This window comes from Podarcis bocagei (assembly GCF_964188305.1).
Source record: "Podarcis bocagei genome assembly, chromosome: 12".
In the NCBI taxonomy this organism is placed as follows: domain Eukaryota; kingdom Metazoa; phylum Chordata; class Lepidosauria; order Squamata; family Lacertidae; genus Podarcis; species Podarcis bocagei.
Window position 1 is genome coordinate 59275942 of NC_138137.1, and position 15627 is coordinate 59291568.

A 15627-nucleotide genomic window follows, 5' to 3' on the forward strand; every position below is an offset into this window, starting at 1 on the left:
GCGAAAGGGGCTTCGGGGAGGAATTGTTGGGATGTGTCCAAGGGAACGGGGGCATTTCTAAGGCCCCCAGCTGGTTCCAGCCCAGACGAACTCTGGTCCTTTGGAACAGCATCAAACAGTGACTCACAGCTTGAGCACACCTTAACCAGCAGAGTGAATAACAAGCAACAGAAGTGGCGGACAGAGGCATATGTAAAGCATATTTGCAAGCAGTTTATTCAGCATAGTTCAGGACAAAGAAAACATGTCTGCTCTCTTTCATGTCCAAGAGCAGGAAGCATAAGCAAAAGCTGTACACAAACGGAAGTTCCCAGCAAGCTGTGCTGGAGAGTAAACAGTCATGCGACATACAACAATCATGTCTGTTCCTTTTAAGGTGGAACGGAACATCAGTAGCCTAACAGGAATGACTAAAGGATCATTCCAGCAAAAAGTATATTCGCAGCAGCAGCCAAGGATGTTTTGCTGGCAAATAATCGGCAAGTCTTTCTTGGCTGATGTGGCGACAGCCGTGTCTGCCTTTGCATCCACGAGTCTAGGCTGCTTCTGCGTTCTCTGCCTCAGCCTTCCCCCAAGAAGGTGCCTTCCAGATGTTTTGGACTACAACACCCATGAGCCCTAGCTAGCACAGCTGTTACGGGTCTAGTGATGGCCGCTTTAATGAAATTACTCTCAAAGAGAGGCAGGAGCTAGTAGCGAGCCTCTTTTTGTCACTGCCTCTGGCTTCCCTTGTCATTCCCCGAATCCTCTGGCACGTGGAGAGGGCTTGGGAGAAAGGCAAAGTTTGCTCTGACTTACTCTCCTAACAGCAGTGAAAGTGGGAGGGTGTTGGGGTGCCCCCCCTTGCCAGTGAGCTGGAATGCGTACTTACCCTTTGGTAAGTGGATTTATGGGTGCTTGGCTGCACATTTCTCTTAGGAGCGCTGGACCTCTGGAGCACGTCAGCCCCCCTCCCCATGCTGCAGTATCTGTGCTAGGTTTTGTGCGACTAGCACGGGAATTGTGGTTGAGCGCTGTGTCCTTTTGTCTGCAGAGACTGGTTCAAAAAGTGTGAGCGGCGTAGGGTGGAAGCTGAGAATATTAAGGGCATTTCCAGTGGTTGGAGGGGAACGCTCTGTGTTTAATTTACACTATTTGTGCAGGCCAGAGAGCAGCTCCTCCGGCTGCAGAACGTGGCTTACCATAGCTCAGAATCGGTGCACGCTTCTGTGTTTCTCAGAAGACCACTTGCCAGTGGTTAGCAAATATTTGATCCAGGCGGCCACCTGTCCCAGCCCCAAATGAAAGATGGGCTCATTTCTGACCTTGTGCTAAGCTTTGGAAGCACTGAAATCAGGGTGATGACCACAGTCTTTGGTTGACTGCTAAGGCAAGTTACAATATAAGGATGGTTTTTTTGGGATGTGAATGTTGCTCTGCTCTAAGAAGCCACATTGTGCGGTCTAATACAGCGATTGTTTCTGATTTGCTTTGGATTTCTGTGCAATTCTGACATTCCTCACCTCACACAAAATCCTCACCTGGGTGAAGAGTAGCGCAGGCTAAAAAAACCATGACCTTCAGAACCCACAGATACACCAGTGCTTTCCTGCTGCCTGAGCCTCCTGCTCTGACGGTCCACGTTGCATTGCCTCCTGGAAGATTGGCTGCTTTGCGCCGGCCCGTCTGCAACCAAGGAGACTTCAAAGCAGCCTTTTGCCAACCTGGTGCCTTCCAGACGTTTTCGACCGCAGCTCCCCTCAGCCCCAACCATCCTTGGAAGTCGTGGTCCATAAGATCTGGAGGGCGCTGTTAGGATATAGTTCCGTTCCACCTTAAAAGGGAACAGGCTGTTGCGTGCCACATGCCTGTTTACTTCCAGCACTTGCTGGGAACTTCCGTTTGTATATAGCTTTTGTGTTACTGCTCTTTTGCTGGAGACGAAGGGAAGCAGACATGTTTTCCTTTGTTCCGGAACTATGCTGAATAAAATGCTGTACATTATGCTTGCGCATCTCTCTGTCTGCCTCTTCTGCTGTGAGGTGATTTACACACAGTGCTGACAGAGCATACACAAGTCTCTAAACTTATCTGAGGCTCGTGTCGCTGTTTGATGCTGCTCCAAGAGAGACCGGCTGCCGGCCGGTGGCTGGAGCCAGCTGGGGGCCTGCCTGATGCCCCCGACTTCCTGGCAGTATCCCAACAGGTAAGAGGTCGGCAAACTCTGCTTCATTGAGTATCTTTGCATGTTTCTGTGTTTTGTCTTGTTGCCCGCACTGAACCTTCCAGGACTGGGCAGGTTAGAAATGTAAGTGGCGATACTTTGAGACTCTCATCGAACGGGGTGGGGAGAGGACCAAAATATTTAGAAACAGCCTTCTGGACACCTGTGTGCTTGTCTGGCCTTGCCACGTTCTTTCTGGGAAAGGTCTGAGCTGGGTTGTAGAGAGCTTTTTGTGTAGCTCTGGGAGACAATAGAGGCCCTGTTCTTCCTGGCTGCGGCAGATCGTGGGCATGTCATCTCGCTCATCCCCTGCAGTGGGAATAGCCTGGTGGGAGGAGGGTACAAGAAGCAGCTGCCTCTTGCCATGTCTGCCTGAAGGGGATGATCGGCCAAGGAGTCTGTTCTGAAAAGGGGCATCTCTATTCCCAGCTCCTTGGCCCAGACTGCAAGGGCTTGAGAGCAGCCTCGTTCCAAGATTTACTGTATTTTTCACTCTATAAGAGGCACCAGACCACAAAATGCACCTAGTTTTTGGAGGAGGAAAACAAGGAAAAAAATATTCTGAATCTCAGAAGCCAGAACAGCAAGAGGGATCGCTGCGCAGTGAAAGCAGCAATCCCTCTTGCTGTTCTGGCTTCTGGGATAGCTGTGCAGCCTGCATTCGCTCCATAAGACGCACACACATTTCCCCTTACTTTTTAGGAGGGAAAAAGTGAGTCTTATAGAGCAAAAAATACGGTAAATCTCTCAACCGTCAGAGCAACTGTGTACTTGGGGGACAGGTTCCCTGACATTACTGGAAAGATAGCCTCTTTCGCCTTTCGGACCACAGTTTTGAGGAGGAACACTGAGTTAAATTCTTCAGGGAAACAAATTTTTATTGGGCAGAATGCCTAGTTTCAATAACCATGTTAACAGGGCAAAGTGTTTTTATTCTGTTGGATGTATCTTGCTCTGTTACGGCTTTTCGGCTGTGCAAATGAATAATAAAATAATAATAAAATACTCTGTAGTAGTAGGCAGGGGGAGACGGCCTGGGGAGCCGCTGCCTATTGGACGATGCCGCCACTCACCCTTTCCCTCTCTCCTCCTCCAGGCGCATTGCATTCCATGCTCGGAGCAATGGACAAAAGAGTATCTGAGGAGGTAAGGCTTTGCGCTTTCAGTTCCCCTCCTCGCCAGGCTAATAGCATCAAAGGCACCTCCAATTAGTATTTTGGGGCTTTAAAAAAAATATCCAGTTTTTTAAAGAGCTTAATTAAAAGTCTCACCATCGTCAGCAAGGTTGCTTCCTATGAGCCCGCTGCATGTGGCAGTGCATTTATTTGCTTATTTATGTACGGTAATTTATTATTTTGCCTTCTTTGTTGTTGTGCCTTTTTTGTAAACCGCTTTGATTTTCTACAAGCAAACGGTATATATATATATATATATTGAGAGAGAGAAATTCAGTCTGTGTGCCTTTGGGCTGATCTTCCTTGGGGGTCTTCTAGCTGGGCTTGTTGAAAATGCAACTCTCTTCCCCCCCCCCCAAAAAAACCCCATTCTGTCTTGCAGGGCATGAAGGTCTCCTGTACCCATTTCCAGTGTGCAGCGGGGGCGTTCGCTTACCTCCGGGACCACTTCCCTCATTCCTACAGCGTAGACATGAGCCATCAGATCCTTAACCTCAATATCAACCTCATGCTGGTAAGAGCTGGGGGGGCGGCGAGGGGAAGTTCCTCTGGCCTGGTCTGCCCCTTGGTGAAGGTGCTGAGAATGGAAGGGGAGTCAAAGGGCCAACTTGTCCACTTGCAGTGGCCAACCAGAAGCCCTAATAGGAAACCAGCAAGCAGGATTCGAACACAAGACCCTCCTTCTCCCCTCCTGTGGCTTCCACTAACTGGTACCCAGAAGCACTTACTGCCTCCAGTTTCTGGAGTGTAGAGCCGAGCCATCGTGGCTACTGGCCACAGACAGCTCTCTCTTCCCTGTATTTCCAAGGCAGAGGGCAGGTCAGAGCGACTCATTGTTCTAAACGGGCTGGCCGATTTTAAAACGTGCTTCCTAGGTGATCTCTGCTCATGCGACAGTAGCTGCAGTGGACCGCTCTCTTGAGGTTACCTGCAGCCTTGCGTCCAAGGCTATAGAACACTGTAACTGAAAGCATTTTGTATGCCCCGCAGAGGACCTTAAGGTCCATGAATAACCATAGTTTAGAGGTCCCTGGCCCTAAGGAAGTCAGATTATCCTCCGCCAGGGCCAGGGCCTTCTCAGTGATGGCTCCGACCTGGTGGAATGCTCTGTCCCATGAGACCAGGGCCCTGCAGGATTTAACTTCCTTCCGCAGGGCCTGTAAGACATTCCACCTGGCTTTCAATTTGAAGTTAGCCTGATCTTTTATTCCCCTACCTTCCCTCCCCCTCCCCTTTTTATGAAGATTACCTGCTCTGAGACCCCACAGCTAATTCTCCCCTGGTCTCCTCGCTGGCCCAGATAGGACTAATTTAGCCAGCTAGCCCTGGTGATCATCTAATGTTTATTGGATGGATTTCCCCCCTAAATTTATTTTTGAATTCTGAATTTATTGTTATTCACGTCTTATACCGTATTTTATGATGTTTTTGGTTGCATCAATTAAGTGTTTTAAATTTGTTGTTAACCTCCCTGAGCCCGGTTTTCTGAACCGGGAAGGGCAGTGTATAAATAAAAATTTATTCTTATTCTTCTTATTTATTTCTTCGTCGCCTGCATGTCTAAAGGGCCAGGCCCAGGAGTGCCTTCTGGAGAAGTCAATGCTGGACAACCGGAAGAGCTTCCTTGTGGCCAGGATCAGTGCCCAGGTGAGCAGTTTGGGGAGCCTTGAACTTGGGTGACCAGTGCCTGAACAGTGCCCTCCCCCAGAGCCTGGGGCAGGTTAGGGCCTTCCTCTAAAGCAGCCAGGTGCATTTTTTGTTGTGCAGTTAGGTTTGCTTGACAGGCCTGTCCCACATGCCCTCCCCGATGGAGCTGTAGAATCAGACGAGACCCCCAAAGGCCATCTAGCCCAACCCCTTGCAATGCATGAATCCCAGCTCACAGCTCAAGAATCCCTGACAGATAGCCATCCAAATTCTGCATTAAAACCTCCAGTGAAAGAGAGTCCACTTACCTTTAGAAAGTTATTCCAATGTTCAGGTGGGTTCTCCTTTCTCGTGGTACGCATCCGTCAGTTCGGCTCCTGCAGTGGGGAAAATTTGTCAGCGTCTAAAGCAGCAATCACTCAGAACCTTTCCTACCCTCCCCAAATTCCCTTCCCAAGGTGGTGGATTACTACAAAGAAGCGTGTCGAGCTTTGGAGAACTCTGAAACAGCCTCCCTGCTGGGGAAGATTCAGAAGGACTGGAAGAAGCTGGTGCAGATGAAGATCTACTATTTCGCTGCCGTGGCCCATGTGAGTATCCTGGGGGGACCCTGCTCCGGTGAGCTGGGCTTCACCCAACATGACCTCCCCACACTTCGTCCTTTGGTTAGGTAAAGGTAAAGGGACCCCTGACCGTTAGGTCCAGTTGTGGCTGACTCTGGGGTTAAGGTGCTCATCTCGCTTTACTGGCCGAGGGAGCCAGCGTACAGCTTCCGGGTCACGTAGCCAGCATGACTAAGCCGCTTCTGCCAAACAGAGCAGCGCACGGAAACGCCGTTTACCTTCCCGCCGGAGTGGTACCTATTTATCTACTTGCACTGGTGTGATTTCGAGCTGCTGGGTTGGCAGGAGCAGGGACCGAGCAACGGGAGCTCACCCCGTTGCAGGGATTTGAACCGCCGACCTTCTGACCGGCAAGTCCTAGGCTCTGTGGTTTAACCCACAGCGCCACCCGCGTCCCTTGGTTAGATAAGATAAGATAAAACTTTATTCGCATTAGCCAATGGCTATAGCAACAGCAAAACATTACAGTATACGCAGAAAAGGAAGTTTGATATAAGAGCACAATTCAAAGTCCTGAATCAGCCGTCAGTTAGTGGCCCTTATTCTGATTGCCCCTGCTATGAACCTAGCGAAGGTAATTACAGTGGTGCCCCGCAAGACGAAATTAATTCGTTCCGCAATTTTTGTCGTCTAGCGAATTTTTCGTCTTGCGAAGCACGAAATCCCATAGGAATGCATTGAAAATCAATTAATGCGTTCCTATGGTCAAAAAAAGTCCAAACAAAGCCAAATTTGGTACAACAACAGTTTATTAACTGCTCTTTAAAGTCACACATACTGTAAAGAGCAGTTCAAAAATTGAAGGGAAAATAAATTAACTTTATAAACATGACAGAAATACATTTAAAAATCAACAAAGTACAGTATACAGACATTTTCTAAGACTCTGGGGGAGCACTTGAAGAAGGCTCCTCTTCCACTCTTTGCTTCTTGGTCAAGAACCTGTCCATTGTCTGCTGCTTCATCCGCCTTTTCAGCAGCTCCCTGAAATACGACATGACCCTCGTATCATAAAAGTTCCCAGCGTCATGTGCCACGTGCTTCTCATGGTGGTGTAGATCTGCAAAAGTCTGCACCTCCTTCCACCTCTGGCAAATGTCCCTCAGTCTTTCGGAGGACAGCCGTTCCCCAGTTGCTTCCTCCTCTTCCAGTGAGGCCTGCTCCTGCGCAGCCTCTGCCTGCAGTTCAACCAGCTCCTGGGTGGTCAGCTCGTCGTCGTGCCCCTCTACCAGCTCGCAGATGTCCTCCTCCGTGACCTCCAGGCCCATGGTCCTCCCCAAGGCAACAATGTCCTGCACCACTGTTGACTCTGGTGCATCAGAGTCACTTGGTGCCACACAGTCCGGCCACAGGTTGCGCCAAGCGCAATTCAAATTTCTCTGGCTGATCCCTTTCCAGGCCGTGTTGACCATCTTCAAGCAGGTGGCAATGTCGAAGTGGTCCTTCCAGAATTCCCGCAGGGTGATGGTGGTGCAGTCAGTCACCTCGAAGCATCGCCTGAAAAGCTCCTTGGTGTAGAGTTTTTTGAAATTGGCGATGACCTGCTGATCCATCGGCTGGAGCAGTGGCGTGGTGTTAGGCGGCAGGAACATGATGTTGATGAAGCTGAACTCCTCCAACAAGTCCACCTCAAGGCCTTTAGGATGGGCAGGAGCATTGTCCATCAGAAGCAAAGCCTTCAGCGGCAGGTCGTTGTCCAGCAGGTACTGCTTGACAGCAGGGCCAAAAGCAAGATTGACCCAGTCCACAAACAGCACACGTGTGACCCAAGCCTTGCTGTTGGATCGCCACATGACACTCAGCCGCTCCTTGTCGATCTTGTGTCTCTTGAAGGCCCGTGGGTTCTCCGAGTGGTACACCAGCAGGGGCTTGATCTTCAGGTCGCCGCTGGCGTTGGCACAGAAGAGCAGGGTCAGACGGTCCTTCATGGGCTTGTGGCCAGGCAGCCTGGACTCCTCCTGAGTGATGAAAGTCCTTTTGGGCATCCTCTTCCAAAACAGCCCGGTCTCGTCGCAGTTGAAGACCTGCTGCGGAACGTAGCCCTCCGTCTTCACAAGCTCCAGGAACTCCGCTGCAAAGTCTTCAGCCGCAGGAACATCAGAACTGGCAGCCTCTCCATGCCTGACCACGCTGTGGATGCCAGATCTCGTCTTGAACCGGTCAAACCAACCTCTGCTAGCCTTGAAGACTTCTGGCTCGGCTGAGGTTCCTGGCTGATCCCGGATGAGGTCAGCATGCAAGGCCTTGGCCTTCTCACAAATGACGGCCTCAGACACTGTGTCCCCTGCACGCTGCTTCTCTTCTATCCAGATGAGCAGCAACTTCTCGACCTCCTCCAGGACAGCTGGGCGGTTCCTCACGATCCTGGTGACTCCCTTGGCTGCATCAGTCGCCATGATCTTCTCCCTCATCTTCAGGATGGTCCCGATGGTCGATGGGTTCCTGCCGTACTCCCTGGCGATGTCCGTCACACGCATTCCGCCGTCGTGCTTCCGAATGATGTCCTTCTTCATCTCCAGCGTCACCTTCTCCTTCTTCCTCTCGCCGGCCACCGCAGGAGCAGTCTTCTTGGGTCCCATGGCAGCACAGGTCCCACCTTCGTAAACTAAGAAACAGGAAAAAAAATCAGTGATGTGCTTCAAACCCAAAAAATACAAAAGCACCCAGCCACCCACCACACAGAAATTAAAACCCAGAACCAAGGCCTTGAATCCCAAGCACCCCAACCCCAAATCAAAAATCCCAAAAACCCCCAAAAAAGTTTTAAAAGTTGAGCTTACCAAATGGATGAAAGAGAAGTTCTGGAAAAGCTTCAGCAATCAACCACCGAAGTCCTCAGGAACCTCAAATGGCTGTAAAAAAAGTTTAGGAAAAGCTTCAAAAATCACCAATGTCTTCAAAAACCTCAACTGCTCCCACAGACACGCACCAACCCACCCATAACACAGAAATTGCAAACCCCTCCTCAACTGCTCCCCCAGCCCCTCCCCTACTGCTGCAAACCCCTCCCCAACTGCTTCCCCACCCAGACAAAAAAAAATTCAAAAAATAACAACAAAATTTCAAAAAAAAACAGCCATGCCTAGTGGTCACAGAAAATCATAAAAATTCCAAAAAAACCCCCACAAGCCCCCAGATTTCTGCAGAAACCTCCCCCACTGTTCCCCCAGCCAGCCAGCACTCAGAAATTCAAACTCAGAAAAATTTTCAAAAAAAAACAGCCATGCCCAATGGTCACAGAAAATCATAAAAAATCCCAAAAAACCCCCACATGGTCCCAGATTTCTGCAGAAACCTCCCCCACTGTTCCCCCAGCCAGCCAGCACTCAGAAATTCAAACTCAGAAAAAAAAATTTGAAAAAAAACAGCCATGCCCAATGGTCACAGAAAATCATAAAAAATCCCAAAAAAAACCCACAAGCCCCCAGATTTCTGCAGAAACCTCCCCCACTGTTCCCCCAGCCAGCCAGCACTCAGAAATTCAAACTCAGAAAAATTTTCAAAAAAAAACAGCCATGCCCAATGGTCACAGAAAATCATAAAAATTCCAAAAAAACCCCCACATGGTCCCAGATTTCTGCAGAAACCTCCCCCACTGTTCCCCCAGCCAGCCAGCACTCAGAAATTCAAACTCAGAAAAAAAAATTTGAAAAAAAACAGCCATGCCCAATGGTCACAGAAAATCATAAAAAATCCCAAAAAAAACCCACAAGCCCCCAGATTTCTGCAGAAACCTCCCCCACTGTTCCCCCAGCCAGCCAGCACTCAGAAATTCAAACTCAGAAAAATTTTCAAAAAAAAACAGCCATGCCCAATGGTCACAGAAAATCATAAAAATTCCAAAAAAACCCCCACATGGTCCCAGATTTCTGCAGAAACCTCCCCCACTGTTCCCCTAGCCAGCCAGCACTCAGAAATTCAAACTCAGAAAAATTTTCAAAAATAAGCAACCTGGCACAATGGTCACAGAAAATCATAAAAATTCCCCAAAAAGGCCCACAAGCCCCCAGATTATCGCAAACCCCTTCCCAACACCAAGTCCTTGAATCCCAAACACCCCAACCCAAAATCCAAAACCCCCCCAAAAAGTTTTAAAAGTTTAACTTACCAAATGGATGAAAGAGAAGTTCTGGAAAAGTTCTGGAAAAGTTTTGGAAAATCTTCAAAAGTGAGCAAAGTCTGATAAAAGGCTACCAAACCACGTGCTAACAGTTGCTCCTCGAAGCCAAGTCGCAACTGCAGCTGCTCAAGCTAAGCACCCTTGGTTTTAACGGTTTTTACACAAAGGAAACAATGTCGCGAGACGTTTTCGTTTTGCGAAGCAAGCCCATAGGGGAATTCGTCTTGCGAGGCAAATCGCGGACAAAAAAACCTTTCGTCTAGCGAGTTTTTTGTCTTGCGAGGCATTCGTCTTGCGGGGCACTACTGTAATTAATGCGTTTGTGCAGATATGGGGCCAGAGATTCAAAATGGAGAGGTGGAAAATAAACATACCCTATCTGCCTGTGGACTGCTTCGCCAGAGTGGTGCATGCTCTGGTTATCTCTCGCTTGGACTACTGCAATGCGCTCTATGTGGGGCTACCTTTGAAGGTGACCCGGAAACTACAACTAATCCAGAATGTGGCAGCTAAACTGGTGACTGGGAGCGGTCGCCAAGACCACATAACACCGGTCTTGAAAGACCTACATTGGCTCCCAGTACGTTTCCGGGCACAATTCAGTGTTGATGCTGACCTTTAAAGCCCTAAACGGCCTCGGCCCAGTATACCTGAAGGAGTGTCTCCACCCCTATTGTTCTGCCCGGACACTGAGGTCCAGCTCCGAGGGCCTTCTGGCGGTTCCCTCACTGCAAGAAGCCAAGTTACAGGGAACCAGGCAGAGGGCCTTCTCGGTAGTGGTGCCTGCCCTGTGAAACACCCTCCCACCAGATGTCAAAGAGAAAAACAACTACCAGACTTTTAGAAGACATCTGAAGGCAGCCCTGTTTAGGGAAGCTTTTAATGTTTAATAGATTATTGTATTTTAATATTTTGTTGGAAGCCGCCCAGAGTGGCTGGAAAAGCCCAGCCAGATGCGCGGGGTACAAATAATTTATTTATTATTATTATTATCCTTTGGTTTGTGTTGGAACCTGAAGGCTCTTATTGGCTCTGTCGTCTCAACCCTCACCGGGATGGGAGCACTGGAATGAGGCTTTATGGGAAGAACTCGCCTGTCTGTTCCTCCCAGCCCCTTCTGTCTATGGGGTTTTGCGTGTGGGTTGAGGTTTTGATTTCAGCTTCCTGCGCGAGGGATGAGGGTTTGTGGGACGGATGGAGGCGATGCCAGATTGTGAGGTGGTGCCTGGGGCCAACCCAGGGGTGCTGTGTCTGGCTCGCTGCTACAAGAACCGTGATTCTTCTCTGTCTTTCAGTTGCACATGGGTAAGCAGGCGGAGGAGCAGCAGAAGTACGGCGAGAGGGTAAGCCTGTTTGCTTCCAAAGTTCTGGGGTGGGTGGAGAACTCACAGACTGCTTGCCGCGGTCAATCTCCTGGTTGATGAGAGGCGAAAAGATAGCCAACTTCAAATACCTGAAGGGCTGTCACGTGGGCGATGGAGCAGGCTTGTTTCCCGCTTCTCCAGAGAGTGGGACCGGAACCAGCCGTTTCAAATGATGAGGAAGGAGATCCGGACTCAATATTAGGAAGAATTGACAGCAGGAGCCGTTTGACAGGCTCCCTCGGAAAGTGGTGGGCTCTCCTTCTTTGGAGGTCTTTAAACAGAGGTTCTCTGGCCGTCTGTCAGTGATTTTAAGCTGTGTCCCTGCATTGCAAGGGGTTGGACTAGATGTCCTTTGGGGTGGCTTCCGACTCTACAATTCCGTGATTCTGCAATAGGTGAGGGGTAGAGAGGCTTGGGCAAGGTTTTCCGCTGTCCGTGGTGCTGAACCTTGTAATACAGGCATATATATAGATACAGTGGTGCCTCGCAAGACGAAAAGAATTCGTTCCGCGAGTCTTTTCATCTTGCGATGTTTTTCGTCTTGCGAAACACGGTCCGTCGCAACTGCGCCTCTTCAAGCGGCTTTAAAAAAAAAGCGCAAGACGTTTTCGTCTTGCAAAGCAAGCCCATAGGGAAATTTGTCTAGCGAAGCAACGCAAAACCGAAAAACCCTTTCGTCTAGCGAGTTTTTCGTCTTGCGAGGCATTTGTCTTGCGGGGTACCACTGTATGGATATAGATATAGATACACACACACACGCACACACACACACACACACACACACACACACAGTGGTATCTCGGGTTACATACGTTTCAGGTTACAGACGCTTCAGGTTACAGACTCCGCTAACCCAGAAATATTACCTTGGGTTAAGAACTTTACTTCAGGATGAGAACAGAAATCATCCTCCAGCGGCGTGGCGGCAGCAGGAGGCCCCATTAACTAAAGTGGTGCTTGAGGTTAAGAACAGTTTCAGGTTAAGAACGGACTCCAGAACGAATTAAGTACTTAACCTGAGGTACCACTGTGTGTGTGTGTGTGTTTTAACATACCATTTTCAACAGTAATTAAACATACTATTACATCTTATTCAATTTTTTTGACTTCCATCAGTCCTGTCTGGAAATTTCCCAATTGAATCTCTTAGTATGCATTTCTTATTTTCCCTATTACATTTCAAACTCGTAACCAATATTTCTACCGTTTTCTACTTTATAACACTTCATGTTTCTCCTTACAAAACTTCTTGTAGTCCTACTAGTGTAATTTGTCGATTGCAGCTGCTCTTCAAATAATTCATATACTTCTTCCAATCTTCTGTAAATCTCTGGTCCCGCAGGTTTCGAATCCTTCCTGTCATTTTGTCCAATTCTGCATAGTCCATTAATTTCGTCTGCCATTCTTCTTTCATCAGAATTGTCAGAATTTCTTCTCACTTCTGTTTTTGGGCTAACAGTACTCTTGCCCCAAACAGCGAAACCTTCAGCCTTGCCCTTGTACTGTTGATGTTACAATAACTGAAAGACAGCTGTTTTTGTGAGATGGGTTTAGATGGGCTCCAGGAGCCAAGGGGAGGAGACAGAGGGGAGAGCGAGGAAGCCAAAGCTTCTCTCCCGGGCACCTCCCTTTGAAGCCCTTACCAGGATGAGTCCAGAAGGAGTTTCTTCTGTTCCCTCGCCACGTCTGTGACTACCTAAGGCCCTAGTCCTCACACATGGCAGGTGTGGCGGAAGCCCTGCAAATGGACTTCAGGCTGCAAGTGGGGCTTCTTGTGATGAGATGACCCTCTGTTATGGCACTCCCTGCGTGCAAGTTCTCTACCTGCAGGGAATTTGTGTGTGTTATAAGAAAGACTGCCTTATGGGGAATTCCAGAGCCCATATCAAGTCAAGAGCCAGTGCGGTGTAGTGGTTAAGAGCAGTGGACTCGTAATCTGGTGAACCGGGTTCGCTTCCCCGCTCCTCCACATGCAGCTGCTGGGTGACCTTGGGCTAGTCACACTTCTCTGAAGTCTCTCAGCCCCACTCACCTCACAGAGTGTTTGTTGTGGGGGAGGAAGGGAAAGGAGATTGTGAGCCGCTTTGAGACTCCTTAGGGTAGTGATAAAGCGGGATATCAAATCCAAACTCTTCTTCTTCTTCTTCTTCTTCTTCTTCTTCTTCTTCTTCTTAAGTGGGTTCCCTATTGGTAGGAGAAAGTAACAGGGGCCAACCAGAGTCTATTGAGAAGCAAAGTGGCTAGTAAGCCTGATCTTTATTCAAGGAACTGTTGCAACAGGGTCCCCACTCATCACACGCAGGAGGGAGGAAAACCTTGAACAGTGGTGCATAAGCCCCTATATAGACCTTTGAAATTGCCCACCCTGTAGCCCAAGACCAGCCCCCTGAAACATCATACATACATCACAGAAGGGAGGTGGTCTCCAGCAGAAATCCTGTCTTCCAGGATACTGATAATGGTCACTGGTTGCGTTACCCGGGCAGTCTAGCATATTCATACACAAATACGTCCTTAAGACAGGATTTGCAAGCAAAAAGGCAGTGGGAAGGGTTTCCCCATTTGCCTCCCCTTACTGCAGTGGACTATTTGAGGTCATTGGGAGAGTCAAAATGGCTTCGGGATTGCTCTCCCATACTATTTCGCACATGCTGTTCATATATTTAGATATGCGTGCATTTATGAATATTTATTCTAAGTCTGAGACCTTAAAATTCTTACAACGTGTGTGAGAGAAAGGCTCAGTTTTCTTACTTTTAATAGAAAGCATAGCCAGTTTGACAGTGGACTTTGGTTGTCTGAATCTCTTCCTCCTTTGCAGGTCATCTACTTCCAGAGTGCTCTGGATAAGCTCAATGAAGCCATCAAACTGGCCAAGGTACACCTTTCTTCCTACCCCCTTCCCGAAAGTGGCTTTAAAAGTTATTTAGTTAAACTCTGGAGGCAGTGATGGCCCCCAACTTGGATGGCTTTAAAACAGGATTGGACCAACTGATGGAGGAGAGGGCTGTTGATGGCTGCGCCCCCTCCCCGCTGCCCCCTTGCCTCTTAGCTTCCCCTAGAGCATGGGTCTGCAACCTTTAAGACAAAAAGAGCCACTTGGACCCGTTTCCGAAGAAAAAACAACTGGGAGCCGCAAAACCAGGAAGGTGGCGCCGGGACGGTGCGGGACTAGCGCACGCACCGCCCCCATGCGACGTCACAGCCAGTACAGCGCCCGCCACAGTGGGGAGTGTCGGGGTGCACAATGCGCCTCCTCCCCTCGCTAGTATCCGCCCCGGAGCCGCGGCAAAGGTGTAAAAGAGCCACATGCGGCTCCGGAGCCGCGGGTTGCAGACCCCTGCCCTAGAGAATCCCCCCAAGGGACACGGGTGGTGCTGTGGGTTAAACCACTGAGCCTAGGGCTTGCCGATCAGAAGGTCGGCGGTTCGAATCCCCGCGACGGGGTGAGCTCCCATTGCTCGGTCCCTGCTCCTGCCAACCTAGCAGTTCGAAAGCACGTCAAAGTGCAAGTAGATAAATAGGTACTGCTCCAGCGGGAAGGTAAACGGTGTTTCCGTGCGCTGCTCTGGTTTGCCAGAAGCGGCTTAGTCATGCTGGCCATGTGACCCGGAAGCTGTACACCGGCTCCCTCGGCCAATAAAGTGAGATGAGCGCCGCAACCCCAGAGTCGGTCCCGACTGGACCTAATGGTCAGGGGTCCCTTTACATTTACCTAGAGAATCCCCCCAGTGGCTGCTACTGCCTACTTTGGGAATTGTTGGTGTACCCTTATCCTGCCCCCTGCCATCTCTGCCTGAGGACCACCTGCTTATTATGGATATGTTTTGAACCTGACATTTCTTCTTGCAGGGTCAGCCTGAGACGGTACAGGAAGCCTTGAGGTTCACCATGGATGTCATTGGAGGAAAGTGAGTCGCTGCTGCCTGTTAACTCTTTGTATGCCTGGGCCTGGGTCCCTGTCACACCAGTTCCCTTCCCTAATCTCTGCTCTGCACCAAGAGAACCTGCCTGGTGCTGAGAGAGAGAGAGCGCGCGCACTCCTGTCTGGAAATTGGGAGAGCCACTGCCAGTCAGAAGTCAGATGTTGACGGGTCTGATGGTCTCACCCGTAGACCTTTGCTTTGTTCAGATCTGCTCTTCCAGTCATTCCTTCTGTATTTTTGTGATTCTGTGAAACCATGAGGACTAGAAAACCCTTTAAAAAAACCAACGCATAATAATAATAATAATAATAATAATAATAATAATAATAATTTATTTATACCCTGCCCTCCCCTGGCCAGAGCTGGGCTCAGGGAAGCTAACACCAATAGAATCAAAGTAAAAACATAATAGGGGGGAAATAAAAATAAAATAAAATACAGGTTAAAATGCAATTTAAAATGCAGCCTCATTTTAAAAGTAGCCGATAAATCAAGACCGTAAGGGGAGGGAAACATGAGGGTCAGACTGAGTCCAAACCAAAGGCCAGGCGGAACAGCTCCGTCTTGCA

General features: G+C 49.1%; 2 protein-coding genes across 2 annotated transcripts in view; one reads left to right on the forward strand and one right to left on the reverse strand.

The window, feature by feature from the left end:
- The window catches only part of PTPN23 (protein tyrosine phosphatase non-receptor type 23), a 72900-nt gene that overhangs the window by 14503 nt on the left and 42770 nt on the right, over positions 1–15627 (forward strand). The window contains exons 5-11 of the mRNA XM_081163459.1: positions 3300–3349; positions 3761–3892; positions 4945–5025; positions 5484–5615; positions 11064–11111; positions 13954–14010; positions 14985–15043. Of these exons, the coding sequence (XP_081019585.1) occupies positions 3300–3349; positions 3761–3892; positions 4945–5025; positions 5484–5615; positions 11064–11111; positions 13954–14010; positions 14985–15043 (559 nt within the window). The remainder of the gene's footprint in view (positions 1–3299; positions 3350–3760; positions 3893–4944; positions 5026–5483; positions 5616–11063; positions 11112–13953; positions 14011–14984; positions 15044–15627) is intronic.
- LOC308569595 (tigger transposable element-derived protein 1-like) lies at positions 5755–8633 on the reverse strand. The gene is made up of 2 exons (XM_081163713.1): positions 8429–8633; positions 5755–8244 (listed from the first exon to the last, which is right to left on the reverse strand). Exon 2 carries the CDS (start codon positions 8225–8227, stop codon positions 6527–6529), a length of 1701 nt encoding a protein of 566 aa, XP_081019839.1. The 5' UTR covers positions 8228–8244; positions 8429–8633; the 3' UTR covers positions 5755–6526.